Source organism: Gopherus flavomarginatus, chromosome 5 (assembly GCF_025201925.1).
Source record: "Gopherus flavomarginatus isolate rGopFla2 chromosome 5, rGopFla2.mat.asm, whole genome shotgun sequence".
Classification (NCBI taxonomy): Eukaryota; Metazoa; Chordata; order Testudines; family Testudinidae; genus Gopherus; species Gopherus flavomarginatus.
In genome coordinates this window covers 126,489,531-126,514,075 of record NC_066621.1, presented here as the reverse complement: position 1 = coordinate 126,514,075, position 24,545 = coordinate 126,489,531, and the positions used below count along the sequence as shown (strand labels likewise).

The window sequence follows — 24,545 nt, the reverse complement described above, 5'->3', positions numbered from 1 at the left end:
CTCTTTCACCTGGAAAGAAGTATCTGAAACACCTGACCAGAGGACCAATCAGGAAACAGGATTTTTTCAACTCTGGGTGGAGGGTTTTTTGTGTGTGAGTCCTTTGTTCTGGGTCTTCTGCCTGACTCTCTCTCGGCTATGAGGGGATTTCTATTTCCTGCTTTCTAATCTTCTGTTTCCAAGTTGTGAGTACAAATATAGCAAGGCAGTAAGGTTTCTATTGTTTTTCTTTTTGTATTTACATGTCTATAGTTGCTGGAGTGCTTTGAATTGTATTCTTTTTGAATAAGGCTGTTTATTCATATTTCTTTTAAGCAATTGACCCTGTATTTGTCACCTTAATACAGAGAGACCATTTTTATGTATTTTTCTTTCTTTTTATATAAAACTTTCTTTTAAGACCTGTTGGAGTTTTTCTTTAGTGGGGAACTCCAGGGAATTGAGTCTGCAGCTCACCAGGGAATTGGTGGGAGGAAGAAGTCAGGGGGAAATCTGTGTGTGTTAGATTTACTAGCCTGACTTTGCATTCCCTCTGGGTGAAGAGGGAAGTAATTCTGTTTTCCAGGACTGGGAACGGGGAGGGTGGAGTCCCTCTGTTTAGATTCACGGAGCTTGCTTCTGTGTCTCTCTCCAGGAACACCTGGAGGGGGGAAGGGAAAAGGTTTATTTCCCTTTGTTGTGAGACAAGGGATTTGGGTCTTGGGGTCCCCAGGGAAGTTTTTTGGGGGGACCAGAGTGCCCCAAAACACTCTAATTTTTTGGGTGGTGGCAGCTTTACCAGGTCCAACCTGGTAACTAAGCTTGGAGGTTTTCATGCTAACCCCCATATTTTGGACGCTAAGGTCCAAATCTGGGACTAGGTTTATGATAGGGGACTTGGATAATCGGGGGGGAGGAGTAAAGATGACTTGTTCTGGGAAGATGGGAAGGGGGAATAAAGGTAGTAAGACTTGTACCTATCACTTCAAACAATATAAATGCATTCTGTCTACTGTAAGAGAGATATAGTGGGTGAGGTAATATCTTTTATTGGACCAGCTTCTATTGGTGAAAGAGACGAGCTTTTGAGCCATACAGAACGCTTCTTCAGGTCTGGGAAAGGTACTCCAAGCTTCACAGCTAAGTGCAAGGTGAAACAGATTGTTAAATAGTCAACATATATTCTAAGGCAATGTTTCCCAAACTTGGGATGCCACTTGTGTAGGCAAAGCCCCTGGCAGGCCGGGCTGGTTTGTTTACCTGCCCCGTCTGCAGGTCCGGCCGATCGCAGCTCCCACTGGCCGTGGTTCGCTGCTCCAGGCCAATGGGAGCTGCTGGAAGCGGCAGCCAGTACGTCCCTTGGCCCACGCCGCTTCCAGCAGCTCCCATTGGCCTGGGGCAGCGAACCGCGGTCAGTGGGAGCCGCGATCGGCCGGACCTGCAGACGGGGCAGGTAAACAAACCAGCCCGGCCTGCCAGGGGCCTTCCCTACACAACGGTGTCCCAAGTTTGGGAAATACTGTTCTAAGGGATCATTCAAGATAGAGTAACTGGCTAACACCTCTGCACTCATAGGACAAAAAAAATGGAGTTAGAGTGTTATAGATTGTTATAATAATCCAGTGTCTCTGTTTTATACAACTACACTGCATACAACAATGGAAGATATCGAATTTAGGTGTTTGAAGCTACAACTACTTCTGTCTACTGTTGTAAGTCTGCTTTGTCTATTTAGGACCTGATCCAATACCCATTTATGTCTGTGGAAGTCTTTCCAATGACAGTCCTTCCCCTGATTTCAATGAATTTTGGATTAGGCTCTCAAACTGTAAATTCTCTGGGGAAATAATCATGTTTGTACACTGCCCAGAACAATGGGTTCCTAGTCCTGATTGGGGACTTTTAATACAACAGCAATATAAATAATAATAAAATTTCTGATTGAAAATGAACTTTTGCTACCTGTGCTTTTCTTTCCTTGTAAAAATAAATGATTCCATTGTAAACACCCTTTGACCATAGTTTTAAACTTTTTGTTAACACATATGTAGAACTGAACTGGGAACTGCACAAACCAGTTTTAGCTTTATTTAAGAAATTAGTCTGATTTAAATGTGTCGTTTCAGAAAATGAACTTTTCCTGCCAATAAGTAGTACGTGGATACATATATCTGATACCTAATGCAAATAACTGCAGTAGGAAGCCAAATGTTTATTCAAATTTCAGAGATATTGCATTGGTCACCCTAGGTAATTTACACAAGAGTTTTGTCATATATACAGCTTCCCAACGTACAGAATGTAAACAAAATTACATAAGAAACATCAAAAATCAGTTAGGTCCTTAAGTACATTGTTAATGCTTGTAATTGCTTCCTTTTGTGGGCTTTGCTTGCTAATGAAGGATACAGTGCAGTACAGAAGGGAAAACTGGATGAGAATCATTCACTTTTTTTTTTTCCAGCCAGTGGCAAGGGTGGATATCAATCATGACTTTTTGTTTGTTGAAAAAATATTTTGTTTAAATGATTTCTCCATTAAACTGTTTTTTTTTTATTTACCTGTTGCCAGTTCTTACTTTCTTCCCATTTTATAGCATTAAATTGCTAAGGTGGATATTCTGTACTACTTTCTTAAACAGTTTCCTAATTGTTAGAAGAATTTCAAAGTTTACATAGAATTTTTAAGAAGATATTTATAACATTCATCTATACTGAAAAAGACAATTCTATGTCTCATTAACATCCTTCCTGTGAGATCAACACAAATTCAAATACAAAACTGATAAGGAAATAGCAGGGCTATTTTTAAAACCAACACCACTTTTTGATGTACTGAACTTCTGCATATCAAGACAGATGACACTCTTTGACTGGGCTATAGCCTTTCTTCAAGGTTTGCAGTTTAAAACCAGTCAGACTTGTATTCCTAAATTCCTATATTCCTTTGAAAACCACCTTTTTCAATGCTTAGATATTGGGTTTAGGATATTAACTTTAGGCTTCTGTTTTGACAAAGATTTTCTGCTGTGAGACTGTTTTTAAAATAAAAATACAATAGTAGCCCCGTGCTGCAACACTTTTATGCACATACTTAACTTTAAGCATGAGAAGTTCCTCTGAAGATAATGGGTCTATTAATATGAGTAAACCTACATATTTACTTAAATATGTGTGGGATGAAGGCCTTCATTATCAATATTTTTCTAACATTAAAATAAAATATCATACTAGTAGTCAAGTATCAGAGGGGTAGCTGTGTTAGTCTGGATCTGTAAAAAGCAACAAAGAGTCCTGCGGCACCTTATAGACTAACAGATGTATTGGAGCATGAGCTTTCGTGGATGAATAACCACTTCATCAGAGACATGTAATGGAAATTTCCAGAAGCAGGTATAAATATGCAGGCCAGAATCAGACTGGAGATAACGAGGTTAGTTCAATCAGGGAGGATGAGGCCCTCTTCTTGCAGTTGAGGTGTGAACACCAAGGGAGGAGAAACTGCTTTTGTAGTTGGCTAGCCATTCACAGTCTTTGTTTAATCCTGAGCTCATGGTGTCAAATTTGCAAATGAACTGAAGCTCAGCTCTGACTACTGTCCATTTATGCCCTTCTGCTATGTACATCAACCAAACTGGACAGTCTCTGTGTAAAAGGATAAATGGACATAAGTCAGATATTAGGAATGGCAATATACAAAAACCTGTAGGAGAACACTTCAACCTCCCTGGCCACGCAATAGCAGATTTTAAGGTAGCCATCCTGCAGCAAAAGCACTTCAGGACCAGACTTCAAAGAGAAACTGCTGAGCTTCAGTTCATCTGCAAATTTGACACCATCAGCTCAGGACTGAACTAATCTCGTTATCTCCAGACAGATTCTGGCCTGCATATTTATACCTGCCTCCGGAAATTTCTATTATATGCATCTGACGAAGTGGGTATTCACCCACGAAAGTTTACGCTCCAATACATCTGTACATACTAGTAGTGACATTTTAAAAAACAAAATAATTATAATTTAGTTCATTATAAATTTTATTAATCAATTAAGGCCAGAAGAGACAATTATGAGCATCTAGTCTGACATCCTGTGTAACACAGGCCATATAATTTCATCAAATGATTCTTGCATCAAACCCAATTTTTTTCCAGTTTGAGCATATCTTTTAGAAACAGACATCCAAATTTGATTTATATTAGGTTGTTTTTTTGCCTGGCTTATTTACAGACTTTTTTTGGAAACCCTCCCCCGCCTGCTTTTTTTTTTTTTAGAATAGCTGCAAGGAAACCAAGATTTTTTTATTTTTTTCAATATTTTCATAAAGTTTAACTGCTTAATTTTTTTAAGCCTTTGCAGAGTTAATTTTTTACCTTTTTAAAAAAAATTATTTGCTTATTTTTTAAAATGACACCTTTATTAATTTAGATTTTACCAAATGTCTATATTTTTTAGAGTTTGGTTTACCAGAGCAAGATCTGCTTAAAAGGAGTAATTTTTTGAACAAAATATTATTTTTGGATTACTTTTTTTTAAAAATACTTTTTACACAGGTGCTATTACTACTTGCCCACATTCTCTACCAAAAATGTTATGCTTAAACAGAGCACACGAGATCTTTTTATAGAGGAAAAGGCAATATGTCGCATTTATTGAGAATACAGCAATTAGCATGTGCTTTTTAGCTACACACACAGTTCTGCCAGTCGATGTTTATAGTTACTAATCCAGAGTCTGGATTAATTTAGTGGCCAGCCAAATTGGTCACAGAGGGGAACTAGGCTCTGTCGATCACAATCTGATGCTTTTGGAGTAGTGGCAAGACGAACCCAAAGTCCCATGGCAAAGCACTTTGTTTTTATAGTTTTTTGTTGTTGCTGAAGTTTATGGATTTTGCTGTGTTAGTTTGTGACTGGTTACTTTTAAATTGGTGTTATTTTTTGATGGCCCAAAACACCTTTGAGAGGGTTATTTTGTTTGGCTTTGAATTAATTATTTTGTGTTTTAAGGGTGCCAGCCTTCACCTTAGAGTTGTTGGTCTGCCCCCCCCCCCTTAACCATGGATGCGCACTGATGGTTCTTTGGCATTTTTTAGTTTTTTGAGGTTTTTTTATTTATTTTGTTTTTTGGCCATTTGGCTTCAAAAATGGCCTTTACACCTTATTTTTTCCTGATGCATATATTCCTTATTCACATACATAGTTTTTGCAGAGACCTTCAAAAGGTTACAAATAGCAGTGTTTTATGTTGAACAAGAAAGGCATTATAAATTAGACTTTACTAAATTTTGTAACTGTCCTTTCCCTTACTGGGGCCTGGGCCTCCAAAATTCCTTTAATTTAGTTAACATGGACACTGACAAAATTCTGTCTGTTACTTACAAGGCATTAAAAGAAAATGGCTAATACTAGTATTCACTATTCTATTAATTTTAATACCTTAATTCTTACTATAAAACATACATCATACATAGCCAAAACATAACCAATTATATAGCCCTGTACCCATGGTACAACACTTGGACTGACAGAGAATTCACTGCATTCCTAGGTAAGTTGTTTCCATGTAGGGTTGCCAGGTGTCCAGTTGAAAAGGGACCCTGGTGGCTCTGGTTAGCACCACTGACCGGGCAACTAAAAATCCAGTCGGCAGCGCAGCGGGGCTAAGGCAGATTCCCTGCCTGCCCTGGCTCCATGCAGCTCTTGGGAGCAGCTGGCATGTCCGGCTCTTAGACACAGGGGCGGCCACAGGGGTTCTATGCGCTGCCCCGACCCTGAATGCCAGGTCCGCAGCTTCCATTGGTTGGGAACCACGGCCAATGGGAGCAGTGAGGGCAGTGCCTGTAGGTGTGGGCGGTGTGCAGAGCCTCCTGGCACCTCTGCCTAGTAGCCGGAGCAGGGACATGCTGCCAGTCCTGGGAGCTGCGTGGAGCCAGGGCAGGCAGGGAATCTGCCTTAGCCCTGTTGCCGACTGGGAGCCATCCAAGGTAAATATCGCCCAGCCAGTGCCCACACCCCAAATCACCTCCTGCACTCCAACCCCCTGCCCCAGGTCGAAACCCCCTCCTGCACCCTAACTCCCTCCCAGAGCCCACACCCCCTCCTGCACCCCAATTCCCTGCCCCAGCCCTGAGCCCCCTCCTCCACCCTCATCCTCAGCCCCACCCCAGAGCCTGCATCCCCAGCCAGAGTCCTCACCACCTGCCACATCCCACCCTCCATCCCCAGCCCTGGGAGCCCCCTCCCGCACCCTGAACCCTTCATTTCTAGCCCCACCCCAGAGCCTGCACCCCGAGCTGGAGCCCTCACCCCAACTCCCTGCCCCAGCCTGATGAAAGTGAGTGAGTATAGGGGAGAGCGAGCGAAGGAGGTAGGGGGGAATAGAATGACTGGAAGTGGGGCCTCAGAGAAGGGGCAGGGCAAGGGTGCTCAGTTTTGTGACATTAGAAAGTTGGCAACCCTATTTCCATGGTTAACTTTTCTCTCTGTTTCAGAGGCTTTAAGGCCAGAAGGGACCATGGTAATCATCCTGTCTGACCTCCCATATAACACAGGTCTGTTAAAAATGTACAATTTCTTTCTAGTCTGATTTTATCTAGATTCAGCATCCAGCCATTGAATTTTCTTATACTTTTGTCTGCTAAAGTAAAGAGCACTTCATTATCAGAATCTTTTCCCCGGGTATATACTTATATACATCATAACAGACTCCCTCTTAATCTTGTCTTGCACGAATCAAATAGTGGACACCAGAATGGGACACAGTAGGAGACACAATATTCCATTAATGGTCTCATTAAAGCTATATGCACTGGTAAATAGCACATTCCTACTTCTATTTGATACTCCCCTGTTTACCTATCCAAAGGTTTAATTCGCTCCCTTAGCCAGCACAGTGCACTCAGAATTCATGTACAGATGATAATCCAAAATGATCCCAAAATTCTTTCCTGAATGTCTGATTTCCAAAATACAGTCCACCACCCCATGTCTGACCACATTCTTTGTTCCTAGATGTATATATGACCTTTCATTTGGCTGTATTAAAATGCAAATTTGTTCAAGTGAGGTTACCATGCAATCCAGATCTCTCTATATAACTTACCTGTCCCCACAATTATTATTTGCCATTCCAGCAATTATTATGTCACCTGAAAACCTTACCAGAAATGATTTTATATTTCCTTCCACAACATGGATAAAGATATTGAATGGCACTGGGCCAAGAACAGATCCCAGTGGGATCCCTCCAGAGACACCCTCGCTGGATGATTCCCATCTACAATTACATTTTGATCCATCATCATCTACCAGCTGTTGAAATCCTTTCCTTCTACCTCCTGTATGAAAGAGAGATTACAGAATTCTAACAGACCAACCCAACCTCTTCTCAAGCATCTTGTATAGGACCCCACAAACCTAGGGCTGAGCCTTCACATTCCCAATCCCAAGGTCTTCAATAGGTCTACTTGAGTGAATAAAGTGGAAAGAATTTGACCCTGAATCTGTTTTTGAGAAGGAATGCTGAAGGGACAGAGTAACCTATATCTGATTACTACAATAATTATAATATATAATAATGTTAGCATTTCAAACTCAGGCCCTATAATAGGATTTATAAATTGTCCACAAAATTCTGTATTGGCCTGAAACTTGGGCCATGTCTGTATCAATAGAGCTGTGCCCTTGTAAGAGCGCTCATGTAGCCGCATAATGCTGAGGGGAGAGAGTTCTCCCGTCGACAAAATAAAACCAGCTCAATGAGTGGCGGTAGCTATGTAGGCATGAGACACTCTCCCACTGACATAGTGCAGTGTACAAGAGCGCGTAAGCTGGCAACATTTATGCTGCCCAGAGGGGGTGTTTTTTCACACCCCTGAGAGACAAAAGCTTTATCAACATAAGCGGTAGTGTAGGAATGGCCTTAATAAGTAAGATGTCAGCCCAGGAGTTTATCATTTCCACTTATACTAGCATGATGATATCACTTTATTATTTAGAAAAACATGGGGTACATGCATGGAAGAAATCTGCAAGGTTTTGTGGTTCCCTGAGGGATTATTCAACTCCTACATGCCATTTTGGAGTCATTCACTTTAAGAGCCAGCCAGATGCAATGACAGCTTTGAAAAAGCTCAATTTCATTTGAAAATTAGGTATTGGGCTTGTTTGTGGCTGCCATATGGGATGCAAACTGAAAAGAGCCTGCACCTACTTTTGAAGCTACAAAAACTATTTTTAAAATCATAAAGGCAAAACTGAGCACATAGTGGTCTTAACTATGATTTTTTCTGTTTATGCAAACTGAATTCAAGCATACTGGACCAAGTTCTGGACTCAGTGAAGTCAATGACAAAACTCCCATTGACCTTGATGGGACAAAGATTTGATCATTAATCTGACTTTAATGCAGTTAACTTTATAACTTAATATGAGATGAGCGGTGTTTGCTGGATGAGAGTTCTTGTAATTTCCTAGACTTTTTGAAAAGAACATATTAAATTCCAAAAAAATTCAATAACATGCATTTAAAATGAAATTCCAATTTTTCTGTGTTTGAATTTTGCATGTAATCAACTACATTTGGGTGTAAAACTGGAATGTTATGAAAGTGACAGGTTTCCTACAACAGATATTAGTGTCTGCCATATGTACCATGGTAACACTATACAGTCCAATAACTATGCCTGCCACAATAATAGGCAGGCTGAATTACATGCAGGAAGCTCTTCTTTAAGGTCTACTATTAATGCCCAACAGTGTGCTAGTTTTCTCAGTGCTCCAGGACAAATAACCTACAAACACATTGCATAAACAATGTAAAATGAACAAAGAAAGATATTTATGTTTTACAGTTAAAAAGAATCCCAAACAAAAAGCAAAATAACACTACCTAAAAAAACCCTGATTGATTGATTGATTGATTAGAAAGTAATGTGATGAATGAAATAATCTTGTGTTAAACTGACTCAAACCAAAGGACACCAAAAGCAAATCTTGAAAACATTCATTACCATTTTTTTTCCTAATTAAAAGTTTCAGTTTGCTGACTGAGGAAGTTATGGATGAAGCACTATTGCTCTTGCTTTGTGACAACTGCAGAAAGTGCTGCTGTGTCAATCAGCGGTTTATTTATTAATGGAAACTAAATAGGAAAAAATAAATTAGTTTAAAAGGTAACTGAATCTGAATGCCCAGAAAAGTTCAATAGGTAGCTGTGTTCTATGTTTAAAGCAGTGGGTCTAAGCATCTTAGGGTATGTCTACACTGGCAAGTTTCGGCGCCACAAGTTATACCACTTATATTAAAATGCTGGAATTAATTAACAGCTGTTGCATGACCACACTGCGCTCCTTGTGATGCTGGGGCGCATCCACATTAGCAGCTCTCACACTGAAAAAGACAGCAGTGTATTGTGGTAGATATCCCACTGTGTACCTGGCTGCAGGGTGCTATGGGAAGGGCTTTCAATGCCTCATGCGGCAGGCACAGCGTCACATGATGCAGGTTTCCCAATTCCATTGTCCCATGGGCATCCTACTACATTGCCAGCTGCTTTTCAACTGAAGTGTGTGTGTGTGGGGAGGGGGAGTGTGCATGACAGGTAGTGTGTGTGTGTGTGTGTGTGTGTGTGTGTGTGTATATGAAGCAAGGGGGAGAGACAGTGTGTTCTGGGGGACAAAGAGTGTGACAGCATGCTGTCTTGTAAGTTCAGATAGCGGCAGGAAACAATCAGTCCTGAGGCAGGGGGAAACATTGACATCAGCCCTGGTCTCCCTCCCTGGGGTCTCTGCACAGGAATCTCTCTCTCTCTCTCTCTCTCTCTCACACACACACACACACAACACAGACACCTGCCTCTGTGTTTAACAGCATGAGTATTCCACATTAGTGGTTTGCTTTGAGTTCTGGAGCAGATCAGCACAGCACACAATGGCTGTCTGAAACGGTGGTCTGAAAGGGAGGGGCACATGTCTCCAAGGCAGCTAAGTTCAAAACAATGAGCAGAGCAGTTACCTAAGGCATTATGGGACAGCTCCAGAGGCCAATTACAGCACAGAAAGCAATCGAGTGTCTACATTGGCAATAGAGTGTTGGAGCCTCTGCACAAACAGCCTTACGACTCTTGTCGAGGTGGGTTTTTTCAGCACTGCCACCGAGGAGTTTCTGCACACAAAGTGGCTTGGCAGTGTGTACATGTCTGCAGTTTGAGTGCAAAAAGCTGCTTTACTGTGCAGAAACTTGCCAGTGTAACTTGCTTATCAGAATTTGGGGAGAGGAGGCCGTCCAGTCCCAGCTGCACGCCAGCTGCAGGAATTTGGATACCTACAGACAGATTTCACGATGCATGACAGAAAGGGGCTATGACTGGGATACACTGCAGTGCATGGTTAAAGTTAAGGAGCTGCGGAATGCCTACCAAAAGGCGTGGGAGGCAAACCACTGCTCCAGTGCTGTGACCACGAGCTGCTGGTTCTACAAAGAACTGGATGTGATACTTGGTGGCGACCCCACCTCCACTGCAAAGGCCACTGTGGATACTTCCCAGGCTCGTGTGCCAGTCAAGAGTGAACTGTGCCAGGAAGAGGAAATCTTGGAAGAGGATGTGGAGGAGGAGGGGGACTCAGAGGCAGAGGACGACTAGGAGGTCAGAGATCCATGCAGCCACGAGCTCTTCTCTACCCTGGAGGAGGCTAGCCAGTCACAGCTGTCAGAGCTTGGTGAAGCACAAACAAGGAAGGAGGTCTCTGGAAAGTGGCTCTGATTTTGGGAATCGCTGAAGCGAGTTGTTGGGGGCAGGAGGGTTGCAGAAAGCAGGCTTGTGTCTGAATGATGCGTGTACCCAGGGCCGGCTCTAGCCATTTCACTCCATTTCACTGCCCCAAGCACGGCGGCACGCCGCGGGAGGCGCTCTGCAGCTCACCAGCCCCACGGCTCGGGTGGACCTCCCGCAGGGTCCGCTGGTCCTACGGGAGGTCCACCAGAGCCGCCTGCCGCCCTCCCAGCAACCAGCAGAGCGTCCCCCCTGGACATGCTGCCCCAAGCACGCACTTGGCATGCTGGGGCCTGGAGTCGGCCCTGTGTGTAACACCACATGCCTAGTCTGAGTGGTGGAACAGGCTGTTGATTGACTCCCTCACTTCACGGGACTCTGCCTCAGAGATCTCCATGAAACTCTCATGGAGATGCTGGGCAATTCGCTGCTGCAGGTTCTTTGGCAGAGCTGCTTTGTTTCTTGCCCCATTAAGGGTAACTTTCCTGCACCACTCTGCCATCACTGTGGGCGGGGGGACGGACACCATTGCTGCACAGAGGCGAGCCACATAAGGGCCAAGGTGGAAACCACAGTCTTGGAGAAGACCGTCCCTTGATTCCCTGCTCACTCTCAGCAGTGAGATATCCTCCATAATGATCACATCCTCTGGAAAATGTGGAGACAGTAATGATTATAAGGCCCCCCCTAAAGTGCTGACTCTCCCCAAGAGCCACCTGCGCAGTGTACAGTACGGTCCTGGAACACTGATTTCTCCTGCCCCTGTGGTTACTCACAATTTTTGGGGTCTTGTGGCTCATATGTGCTTGCCTGAGATCAGGCAGTTAGAGACAGTTATGTGAATAGTGGCTGTGTTTTAAATCACTAAATCAGTGGTCTGCGTGTTGCATTTTGGCTTCAGAGAGATGACTTTGGGAGCTCAGCCTCCCTCTTTGTTATTGCCAGCTGAACGACTGCGCAGAATTAGAAGGCAGCTACGAAGAACTAAAGAGGACTTTCTGCATGATGTCGTGATGCACTCTGTGGCTGAAAAACAAGAATTGAAGGAGCGGTGGGACAGTGAGAAGAGGAACCAAAAGGAGAACGCGGCACACCAGAACGAAGCCACGAAGCGGCTCTTAAACATTATGGAGCACCAAGCAGACATACTCCAGGCGCTACTAGCACTGCAAACCAAGCAGCTCCGTGTCCGCCCTCCCTCGCAGTTGCTGTCGCAAAACTCTTTCCCATGCGCCTCCCTGACACCACCAACACTCTCTTATCCACCTCCTGGCTGCAGTCTGTACCCACGACATTCCACTCCTCCCCTGTCACTGTCCAGCACTGAGGACTCCCAGTACCCACTGCACTCAGCACCCATCCCTCTGCAGTTAGGCCCTGCTGAAGTACAGTACCTGCTGCACTGTACTCCAAAGGACAAGATTTCATATGATACCTGGACAGAGCCAAATCTTTAACCATCCCAGGACCTGCCCCTCCTTCTGGGACCCTCTCTTCCCCCATTCCCCATAGTGCTGATGTGTTTTTATATTTGTCTCTCTCCTCCAGTTGTTGCTTTTTAATAAAAGAATTATTTTGGTTTGAAAGCAATCTTTATTCCATTAACTGAAAGCAAAGAGAGCCCTTCAAAGCAATAGGCAATTTTCTTAAACCTTCACAGTGCATCACATGCACCAGTCTTAATCATCTCCTAGTATTACAAGCACTGCACTCTCGAGCATAGCAACAAATATTAGTGACTTTCAGCTTAAAATTGCTGCCTCGAGGCATCCCTGATCCTTAGGGCCCTGGGCTGTGCCCCTCTAATAGCCTAGTCTCTGGCTGTTCAAATTCAGCCTCCAGGCACTGAGTCTTAGTGGTCCAACCCTGAGTGAAGCTTTCAGCCTTCCCTTCACAAATATTATGGAGCGTACAGCACGCAACTATAAGAATAGGAATATTGTAATTGGCCAGGTCCAGCCTCCCATATAAGCAGCGCCAGCGGGACTTTAAATGGCCAAAAGCACACTCAACTGTCATTCTGCACTTGCTCAGCCTGTTGTTGAATCATTCGTTGCTGCTGTCAAGGTTCCCCATGTATGCCTTCATAGGCCATGGCATTAAGGGGTAGGCAGGATCTCCCAGGATCATAATGGACATTTCAACTTCCCCTACGGTGATCTTCTGGTCTGGGAAGAAAGTCCCTGCTTGCAGCTTCCTGAACAGGCCAGTGTTCTGAAAGATGCGTGTGTCATGCACTTTTCCAGGCCAGCCTGCATTAATGTCTGTGAAATGCCCACGGTGATCCACCAGCGCCTGGAGAACCATAGAGAAATACCTCTTCTGATTAATGTACTGGGTGGCCAGGTGGTCTGGTGCCAGAATTGGAATGTGTGTACCATCTATCGCCCCCTCCCCAGTTAGGGAAACCCATCTGTGCAAAGACATCCACGTCATGCACATTGCCCAGAGTCCAACAGTCGACTTTCCCACTCTGAACTGTTTAGCGATCAATTGGTAGCAGTCTGGAGTAGTCAGCTTTCATAGCGCAATCGCCAATGACACTTCTCCAATGACAGGGCAGTTCTCATTCTTATGTCCCTGTGCCGCAGGGCTGGGGCGAGCTCATCAAACAGTCCCATGAATGCGGCTTTCCTCATCCGAAAGCTCTGCAGCCCAGACATATATGACGATGTGATGCCACCACTCAGTGCTTGTTTCCCGAGCCCAAAAGCGGCATTCCACTGTAGTCAGCACCTCTGTGAACGCCACAAGGAATCTCGTGTCATACCTACTACACGTGGTGAGATCAGTGTCAAACTCCTCTTGCCTTTGTGGTTTACGGAATAACTCCACTGCCACTCGTGATGTGCTAGTGAGAGCAAGCAGCATATTGGTCAACAGTGCAGGATCCGTTCCTGCAAATCAAAGAGCCAGAGTGCACAGTATTCAAACTGTTGAAAGAAGGTGCCAAATGCGGATGGAAGCACAGAGGATTGCTGGTATGTGAAGCAAGGCATCATGGGGCATTGGGACAGGACCCAAGATGCCCCGGGACTCCCTCTGCCTTCCCACAACTCTTAGTGGCAGAAGAGGAAGAGATGCTCTGTGGGATAGCTGCCCAGAGTGCACCGCTCCGAATACCGCTGCAAGTGTCGCAAGTGGGAAGACGCTATTACTCAGGCAGCTGACAGTGTGAACACACAACAGCAGTTTCCCTTCAGTGCTCTCTGAGTGGTGCTGTAACTGCCAGCGATGTAACTCTGCCAGTATAGACATAGCCTCAGGGACACAAGCATCAGTAAATCATAATCATTCTTTTGACTGCTCTACAGGACTGGCACTACTACCTCAATGTGTAGGAGGACCAGGGTGGATAAAAATCAATGATTTAAAAAAATTTTTTAAAAAAATCAGATTTTTTTAATTTAAACCAGATTTTTTTTGCTAAAATGCTTTTTGAGGAAAAAACCTATCTACTGATAGTTTTAATTAAGATACATTATAGCTCAAAGATATCTCATCATGGAATAGGGATTATAAATTCCAATTCTATAGTATGAGACAATATATTCATGTAATGTTTAAGAAAAGTTTTGTAAATGAGTTCTTATGGATTAGGGACCCAAACTTATGGGGTTCCAGGGCTTCTGTATAGATTATTTAGGTTAATCTTTCTACCTACCCAATGGGACTCAGTGCTCAGTCTAGAAGATACCATCAGAGATGCTTAGTTTGCAGTTCCTGAACTGTGGATTTGTGTCTCCAAAGGTAACATGCTTGTTAACAACAAAAATGTTTTTAAATAGATAGATAGATAGATAGACAGATAGAGGTGAGAAATAACAGACCTCACCTTTATTGTCCCTCTGCAAATTTGTATACACAGAGTCAATCCTTTACCTCTCTCTAAAAGTGCAAAGTTTCAAAAAGTTCAATGAATAGTAGATTGTTGGGGGCAGAATAAATCTGGACAAGAAGAAGAAGTCTGGAGATAAATGTGGAAGCGAGGGACATATGCTTGTTTTGTTAAAATATTATATGTTTGCAGTTGAAGAAAAAAATCCAGAAAACTTAAGGTTGTTGTTTTAGTTAAATAAAACAATTTAAATGTCTGTCTGGTGATGTTCTCCTCCTAATACAGCATGGCAAAAAAATCCTCCAAATATTAATATTAATAATTAACCTGTTGAATTGGAGATAGTTCACCTTCCAATGACTTCATAAATATCTGCTTCAATTACCTTTGGTAAATGAAATAACCAAACACTCATTCATTTTCTGATATAGCTGTAAAACTAATCTGAAAAATTTTCAAAATAAATCAGTGTTTAAAAATGTATAGTGTGTACCTTCTAAAAATGAAACCTACATCTATCTCTGAGTTGTGAAGAATATGTATTAAGGTTATAACAACCAACAAGAATGCACTTTTATGTAGAAATGCATGATTAAATCAAGTCTTCCTGACTAGTGATTTAAATCAGATCCACCCTGAGGAGCACTAAGGGCTGGTCTACAATGGAAACTTACATTGGCATAGCTACGTCTCTCATAGATGTGAGAAAGCCATATCTCAGAAACATAGCTATGCCGACCTAACCCCCGATGCAGATAGTGCTAAGTCATTAGGAAGAACCCCTCCCATAGCTGTAGTTAGGAGTCTATACTGTAGCATTTTCAGTTTAGACATAGCCTAATACTTTAGCAGCTTCTTTACATTACAGACACTACAGCGGCACAGCTACAGCGCCACAGCTGTGCCACTGTAGCATGTAGTGTAGTCCTGATCTACACTAGAAAATTAGGTCAGCATAATTACATCACTCAGGAGTATGAAAAATCCACACCCTTGAGCGACACAGTTAAGCCGACGTAAGTCCCTGTGTAGACAGCTCTAGGTCAACAATTCTTCTGTCAATCCAGCTACTGCTTTTCAGGTCATGTCTACACTAGCAAGCTTACAGTGGCACAGCTGTGCCTATGCAGTACATGTCAGTAGTTTTCTTGATTCCACTAAAAATATTACCTCGGCCACCTTGTCTCCCTAGTAGTTTGTTTGAAATTCAATGGAACTACTCATATACTTCACTTATTCAAATGCTTAAAGTTAAATACACTCTTAAGTGTTTTGCTGAATAGAAGCCTAAGGTATACTTGCCACCAAAATGGGAAACTCTCCTGGCTATGTCTAAAGTGTGCCTTTATCTTTCACACATTACTTCTAAGCCTCTGACTGCTTTTTCCCTTTAGATATCACGAATGCATTATTCTTCCACTTGCCTGACTGGTCAATGAACATTTTGGGGCAATTTTGATTTCTGAAAAACTCAGACTAGTCCTAGGATATGATAGTCCTGCTCCAGTTTAAAACCTGTTTGTTAGCAAAGTGTTATACAGAGAAATACAAAAGCAGCACAGGTGGTCATATTTGCATGTAAATACTCAGAATGCCCTTCCAGCTCATAGTTAGATCAGAGCAGTGTCAGTATCTACGCTGAGGGAAGAAACTGAAAGGGCTGGTGTTGCTTGTGAATAAAAGAAGTATTTTTGTTTGATACACTCTGAAGCCCATTCAAATTACAGAAATATCATAGCAACATCCTTGTGGTAATTAAATGATGACTTCTGTGTTGCCGCAACAGAACAACATCACATTTGTGCGTCATTGATAAGCAATAAGCCTACAATTTTATTACTGTTCAGTAATGTGCCAAGCAAAGGCAGTGGAAGATAAAGAACCAAATGTAGACTACTAGCTTTAAATAATAAAGCTGGTTTGGATAGTTATGTTCCTTATATGGCCATAAAAAACACGAATCTGTGACTAACCTAACTGGCTTCTGGGATCAGTACAGTAAATAACTGTTGGGTTTAATTTTGTATCTGGAATTTTAAAAAGTGAACCATGTTCTTTTCAAATTAATCCTAGGTGTAAAAAGAACCAATTACCCTGTATTTCAACAACAATACTTTACATTTTTATAGGGCAAGGTGCCACACCCTTGTCTGAACTGTGCCAAGACATTCCATCACATATGGTTCTGAAGAATTCCACACCACTAAATAACATAACATAACCTAAGGCAATGACTATTCTAAAGTTTGATCTCTGCCCAAAATTCACATTGACATGAACAGAAGTCCCATATGATATATGGAATAAGTGTAAAATTGTATTTAAAATATAACAGTCTAATTCTTCCATACTTGTAATGTATTTTACACTCTTACACACACACTAGCAGGAGTAACTCATGCAAATATCACTGCACAGATGGAAGACTAGATCTTACAGACTATTAGTCTCAGTTGAAGCTCTGGACAACCAGAAACCCACAGAATCCTTATGGGCCCACAGAAAAAATATTTTGAGAACCAATAGTAAGAGATGAAGGATTTGGGAAGGAAGTGAGCCTGTAAGTGGATCTTCTTTATATTGAGTGAGTAATCTGCAGGTAAACCAGTTTGAGAATACCTTATAGAGAATTTAATACTAAAAATCTTGGGCACAGATAGTATTTTTCTGTGCCGAATTTCATTTTTCTAAGCATTATTAAAACTCACATTAAAACTGTGGTTTTGATGGCAAAACAATGTCTGCAGAGAAATCATCTTGTCAGTGTCACCACAGATGTGAACTGACACCACTCATACTGCATGATAATGTAATGTCATCCCTGTTGACTTAAACTTACTTGTATATCACTATGGCACTTCAACATGGTGCTGAATAGCGTAGCAGCCATGGATTAGTACTACCCTCATTACACAATTGTCACAAGAGATAGCTAGGAAATTAGCACATACTGTTGTTGTTTTAGACCTAAAAATATCTTGAGCATTTTAAAAACAGCTAGGGCCTGATCCTGCAATCACAGATGTGTTTAACTTTACTCCTTTGTTTTGTCCCATATATGCCAATGGGATCATTCTCAGAAGTAAAGTTACACATGTGCACAAGTGTTTGCAGGATCAGGACACAACAGATTAAATCCATGCAAAGACTAATTTTTAAATCTCTAAAGCCGTTTATTTTTAAATTATAACTTGTCCAAAAACCTCAAAGCCAAGAACATTGAATCAGAATCCAAGTTATATTTTTATTTCCACCATAAGCTATTAATAACAATTTTAGGTAAAAATAAAATTATGTTGATTTCAAATACCCTGAGAGTCTGAACCCTGAAAACTGTGGTTATTAGTGAGAAACTCAAATCTTTACCATATTAGCACCTGATACCATTAAAAACACACATGTGCATTTATTATTATTATAAAGCAGACCTTCTAAGGCCCTGATCCTGCAAAGACTTATGTGCATACTTAACTTTATGTACTGATGTAGTCCCTTTGCAGTCAACGGAACTAATCACAGTGAATAGAGTTAAGCACATGCATAATGCTTCATTTCATTAGCTGCTTATATGCATTACAGTCACTAGGGTCTCTGTTTTGCCATCTGATCCATGTGGACCTTTGTGCCATTTAAAAAAATTGGAAAATGTGATTGAAAAGCTAAAAAAATTGACAAAGGGACTCAGGGAAAAGTATAGTATTATCTGAAACTACCTTTAACTTCTGTTTTGATACTGATTGGAATTCAACCTGGCAAAATCCCTTCAACATGCTTCAGCTCCATGAAATCATGTTAGGGTGTGGTATGCTGGAGTTCTCTGCCTATGGGCCTGTGCCACAGGATCAGGGTGGAGCAAGGCATACTGGTAGCCTTCTCCCCAGGGAGCTGCTCTCTGGGATTAAGGTGGAGTGGTACATTCTGGGAGCTCTCCCCCCAGGGAGTTGCCCCATGGGATCAGGATTGAGTGATGCATGCTGACAGCTCTCCTCCTATGGGGCTGCCCCCTAGGATTAGGTGGAGTGATGCATGCTGGGAGCTAAGGGAGACAGAGAGGTACACAGACAAGACTTTCCAAGACACAGAGTCGTCCCACTGTCTGACAGCCTCTGTGCTATTAACAAGGATGCTAGTCTTGGGAAAGAGAACATCAAACTGAACTGGATGGCAACAATCCCTCAGTTGGGACCCTTCTGCCACTGAAGATATCATCTAGCACTGAGTATACCCCTCCAGGGGAGGGGACACCAGTTATTAGGAAGAGACAAATAATAGTAATGGGGGATTCAATTATTAGAAATATAAATAGTTGGGTTGGTGGATTCCCTGCCGGATGTGAAGGTGGCAGTTCTCTCAAGACAGCTAGAGAGACTTACGTGCATTGCTGGGGAAGAGCTGGTGATTGTGGTACATGTAGGTACCAATGACATAAGGAAATGAAGGAGAGAGCTCCTGGAGGCCAAATTTAGACTGCGAGGTAACAGATTCAAGTCCAGGACCTTCATATCATTCTCTGAAATACGTCCAGTTCCACATGCAGGGCCTTTCTGACAGGCAGAACTGAAGGTCTCAGCACGTGGATGAGATAATGGTGTAGGGAGGAGCATTTAAGTAACTGGGCAACCTTTTAGTATGGTGACCATAAGTCCCATTTTGGATGGGACAGTCCCTTTTTGGACGTGACAGTACTTTTTTTAAGCACTGCCTCAGCTGTCCCAACTTTTTTTTCACCTCAAAGGAGGCATTTGTCCCATTTGCTCTTGCTGACTTAATCAGTTGGCAAGAGCAAATGGGACAAATGACCATTTTGGTCAAAAAAGTTGGATGTGGTGTGGAGGGGGTGAGTGGGGATGGGGCTGAGTGGGGGAAAGAGACATTCCAGCATGTGGACACCCTACAGGGTTCCAGCAACTGGGCAACAGCCTGGCTCAGGGTAGGGGCAGGGTTCTAACTGGCAACAGCAAAGGGCTGGGGGGCAGTCTTGGGCGAGTGGCTGGGGATGTGCTGTTTTCGCTTTGAAAAATATGGTTACCATAACTTTTGGGAAAAGAGGAACCTATACAGGAGGATGGGCTCCACCTAAACCAAAATGGAATCAGACTGCTGGCATGTAAAATTAAAAAGGTTGTAAAGAAGTTTTTAAACTTAAGGCTGGGGGGAAGCCAATAAGTGTGGGGACCACATGGTTTGGACAGAGACATCCCTTAGGGGAGGATTTATTTATAGGGACTCTCTATATCCTAATAAAAAGGAGAGGACAGAAGGTGACAAAGTACAGGTCGGAGCTGAAGAGAAACAGTCAAATGAAAAAAAGTCTCTTACAGTTACATCACATGAAGGCAGACAACTAAATATTAACAAATTTTATAAGTGCTTGTATACGAATGCTTGATGTCTAAATACTAAGATGGGTGAATTTGAGTGCTTGATATTAAATGAGGATATTGCTATAATAAGAATCACAAAAACTTGGTGGAATGATGATAATCAATGAGACATGGTAATACCAGGATATAAAACATATAGGAATGACAGAGTGGGTCGTGCTGGTGAGGGAGTAGAACAATAAAAGAACGAAAGCATAGAGTCAAATACAATAAAAATCTTAAATTAATCACACAGTACCATAGAATCTCAATGGGTAGACACTGCATGCTTGAATAATTAGAGTATAGCAATAGGAATATACTATCAGCCTCCTGACCAGGATGGTGATGGTGACTGTGAAATGCTCAGGGAGATTTGAGAGGCTATTCACTGAGTACGTCACCTTAGGATGGTATGCAGAGATAAAAATTCTAGACGCCATGAATGACTGCTTCTTGGAGCAGCTAGTACTAGAACCCACAAGGGGAGAGGCAATTCTTGATTTAGTCCTACATGGCACACAGGATCTGGTCCAAGAGGTGAATATACCAGAACTGCTCAGTAACAGTGATCATAATGACAGGTTTCAGAGTAGCAGCCGTGTTACTCTGTATCTACAAAAAGAACAAGAGTACTTGTGGCACCTTAGAGACTAACAAATTTATTTCAGCGTAAGCTTTCGTAGGCTATAGCTCATTTCATAATGTAATTAAATTTAACATCCTTGTTGGAGGGGAAAAGAATCAAAGAATTCCACCACAGTTGCATTTAACTTCAAAAAGGGGAACTACACAAAAATAAGGAAACTAATAAAATGGAAATTAGAAGGAACAGTTACACGAGTGAAATGCCTGCAAGCTGCATGGAAACTTTCTAAAAACTCCACAATAAGGCTCAGATTAATGTATACCCCAAATAATAAAAAAAAGAGGACCAAGAAAATGCCACAACGGCAAAACAACAGAGTAAAAAAGGTGATAAAAGGAGAAAAGACATCCTTTAAATATTGGAAATCAAATTCTCCTCAGGAAAAGAGAAAGGACCATAAACTCTGGCAGGCTAAGTGTAAAAGTATAATTAGGCAGGCCAAAAAAGAATTTGAAGAGCAACTAGCAAAAGACAAACAAATTGCTGTTAGTTTTTTCTACCTACTTCAGATGCAGGAGGCCTGCCAAAAAAATCAGAGGGGCCACTGGATGACTGAGGTGCTAAAGGAGCACTCAAGCAAGACAAGGCTGTTGCAGAAAAGCTACATGAAATCTTTGCATCAGTTTTTATTGCAGAGAACATGAGGGAGATTCCCATACCTGAGTCATTATTTTTAGGTGACAAATCTGAGGAGTTGTCCCAGATTGAGGTATCCATAGAGGAGGTTTTGCAACAAACTGATAAATTAAACAGTAATAAATTTCCAAGACCAGATGTTCTGAAGGAAATCAAACATGAAATTGCAGAACTATCAACTGTGATATGTAACCTATCACTTAAATCAGATTCTGTACTAAATGACTGGAGGATAGCTAATGTGAGGCCAATTTTTCCAAAACGGTCCAGAGGTGATCCTGGCAATTACTGACTGGTAAGTCTAACTTCTGTACCAGACAGTGTTTGAAACTATAGTAAAGAACAGAATTAACAGACACATAGATGAACATCATTTGCTGGAGAAGAATCCACACAGCCTTTGTAAAAGGAAATCATGCTTCATGAACCTACTAGAATTAGGGGGTGGGGGGACACAAACATGTGGACAAGGGTGATTGAATGGATATAGTGTACTTGAACTTTGAGAAAGCTTTTGACAAGATTCCTCACCTAAGACTCCTAAGCAAAGTAAGCTGTCATGGGATAAGAGGCAAGGTCCTCTTATAGACCAGTAACTGGTTAAAAGACAGGAAGCAAAGGGTAGGAATCAACGGTCAGTTTTCAAAATGAAGAGACATAACAGCAGGGCGATCTGTACTGGGACCAATGCTATTCAACATATTAGTAAATGATCTGGAAAAAGAGGTATATATCTCTCGCCAAGGTGGAACATGAAGTCCAATAGTCGGGCTCACTCAGCCATTTTGTGACTAGGGACTCCCTGCCACACCCAGGGTTCCACTTCCAAACTTGGTGTTTCTCTACTCCACCCTCCCCCAACCCCCACACAAAGTGGCTATTCCTCCCCTTCCAAAACATCCTTTATTCTTCATATGCCTTCGGTCAGATGACACTCCCCATAACAGCAACAGATGCTTGCATCTGTTGCTACTAATGAGCGTTTACTGTAAACTGAAAATATCATAATGTCACTATATAAATCCATGGTATGCCAACACCTTGAATACTGCATGCAGAGCTGGTCACTCCTACACAAAAAGATAGATTAGAATAGGAAAAGATAGAGAGAAGGGCAACAAAAATGATTAGGGGTATAGAACAGATTCATATTAGAAGAGATTATAAAGACTGGGACTGTTCAGACTGGACAAGAGGCAACTAAAGTGGAGGATATGATAGAGGTTATCATAATGATAAATCATGAATGGTGTGGAGAAAGTGAATAAGGAAATGCTATTGTCCCCTTCACAAAACAGAAGAACCCGGGGTCACCCAATGAAATTAATAGGCAGCAGTTTAAAAACAAACAAAAAGGAAGCAAAGCTTCACACAACACACAGTCAACCTGTGGGACTCATTGCCAGTGGATGTTGTGGAGGCCAGAAGTATAACTGGGTTCAAAAAAGAATAAGGTTATGTCTACACTACCGCAGTAAACTGACCTATGCTATGCAACTTCAGCTACGTGAATAACGTAGCTGGAATTGACGTACCTTAGGTCGACTCTCCCATTGACTTACCTTACTCTTCTCATTGGGAGTAGAGTACAGGGGTCAACTGGAGAGTGATCTGTTGTCAATTTGGCGGGTCTTCACTAGACTCGCTAAATTGACTGCTGGTGGATCAATCTCAGAGAGTCGATCCCAGTTGCAGTGTAGATGTAGCCTTAGATAAATTCATGGAGCCTATTAGCCAAGATGATCAAGGACACAACCCCATGCTCTGTGTTTCCCTAAGCCTCTGACAGCCAGAAGCTGTGACTGAAAGACGGGATGGATCATTTGATGATTGCCCTATTCTATTCACTCCCTCTGAACCATATGGCATTGGCCATTGTCAGAAGCCAGGATACTGGACTAGATGGATCATTGATTGAACATAGTATGGCTGTTGTTATGGGCTACCCACTGGGATCAGTGTGGAGTGATGCATGCTGGGAGCTCTCCCCTCAGGGGCCTGCCCCTTGGGATCAGGGTGGAGCGATGCATGCTGGGAGCTCTCCCCCCGGGGCCTGCCCCCCGGGATCAGGGTGGAGCGATGCATGCTGGGAGCTCTCCCAGTCGGAGCAGGTAGAGCAATGGCTGCTGGGAGCGATCGGTCTCCCCCTCCCCCAGCCAGTGACTAACAGCTCCGTGCGGAAGGTGTTGCTGCAGCCGAGGTCGCCCCCCGCCCAGCTTCGCCCTCGGCGAGTCCCTACAGGCCCGCCCCGTCCCTCCGCCGGGGGGCGCCAGGCCCCGCGCTACCTGGGCTCCTCCTGCTGCCGCGCTCCATCCTCACTCCCATGCTCCTGGCCTGGCCCCAGACTCCTCTCCCTGAGCCGCGGCCCGGCCCCGCCTCTCAGCTCCGGAGTAGCGGCGGCCCCTCCCCCTAGCCGGGGCGGGGCCGGGCCGCTCTGGCCGCATGCAGGGTTGCTATGGCCACGGAGCCGGTCACGTAGCCGGGAGTGTTACGTCCCGAGGCCCGGCCGCCCCGGGGAGGAGGAGGCCAGTGAGGGGCGGGGGAAGAGAGAGGCTAAGGGCAGAGAAGGGCATGGACTGGGGGGGAGGGTGCGAAGAAGAGGAGTTGGAGAAGGGAGGGGAGAGGTTAGGGTGGGGGGATGGAGAAGAGAGGGGAGAAGGGAGAGGAGAGGGCAGAGGAGAGGGCAGGGGGAAGGAGAAGGGAGGGCAGAGGGGAAGGCAGTGGGGATGGAGAAGGGAGGGGAGAGGAGAGGGGAGAGCAGCGGGTAGGGGGGACAGAAGGGAGAGGAGAGGGCAGAGGGGAGAGGAGATGGGGGGATGGAGAAGGGAGGGGAGAGGAGAGGGCAGAGGGGAGAGGAGAGGGCAGGGGGGATGGAGAATGGAGGGGAGAGGAGAGAGCAGGGGGATGGAGAATGGAGGGGAGAGGAGAGAGCAGGGGGATGGAGAAGGGAGAGGAGAGGGGAGAGCAGCGGGTAGGGGGGACGGAGAAGGGAGGGGAGAGGGCAGGGGGGACAGAAGGGAGAGGAGAAGGCAGAGGGGAGAGGAGATGGGAGGGCAGGGGGGAGAGGAGAGGGCAGGGGGAATGGAGAATGGAGGGGAGAGGAGATGGCATGGGGGATGGAGAAGGGAGGGGAGAGGAGAGGAGAGGAGATGGGGGGATGGAGATGGGAGGGGTGAGGAGACCACAAGGGTAAAGAGGATGGAGAAAGTGCAGCCCGCCAAGGCACGACCATGGAGGGGGCTCTGTGAGGCATTGTCTGGTACAGCACCTGTTGTCTTCCCTACCAAAGACCCGTCTGGCCCTGTTTG

At 43.6% G+C, this 24,545-nt stretch overlaps 1 protein-coding gene across 6 annotated transcripts in view; it reads right to left on the bottom strand.

Moving 5' to 3' along the window:
* The window catches only part of SPATA7 (spermatogenesis associated 7), a 96,801-nt gene extending 73,143 nt beyond the window's left edge, over window positions 1-23,658 (bottom strand). For all 6 annotated transcript variants that reach the window (XM_050953275.1, XM_050953278.1, XM_050953276.1 and 3 more), the window contains exon 1: window positions 23,523-23,658. In XM_050953275.1, the coding sequence (XP_050809232.1) occupies window positions 23,523-23,562 (40 nt within the window). In that variant the 5' untranslated portion in view covers window positions 23,563-23,658. The remainder of the gene's footprint in view (window positions 1-23,522) is intronic.
* Between the last annotated feature and the right edge of the window lie 887 nt (window positions 23,659-24,545).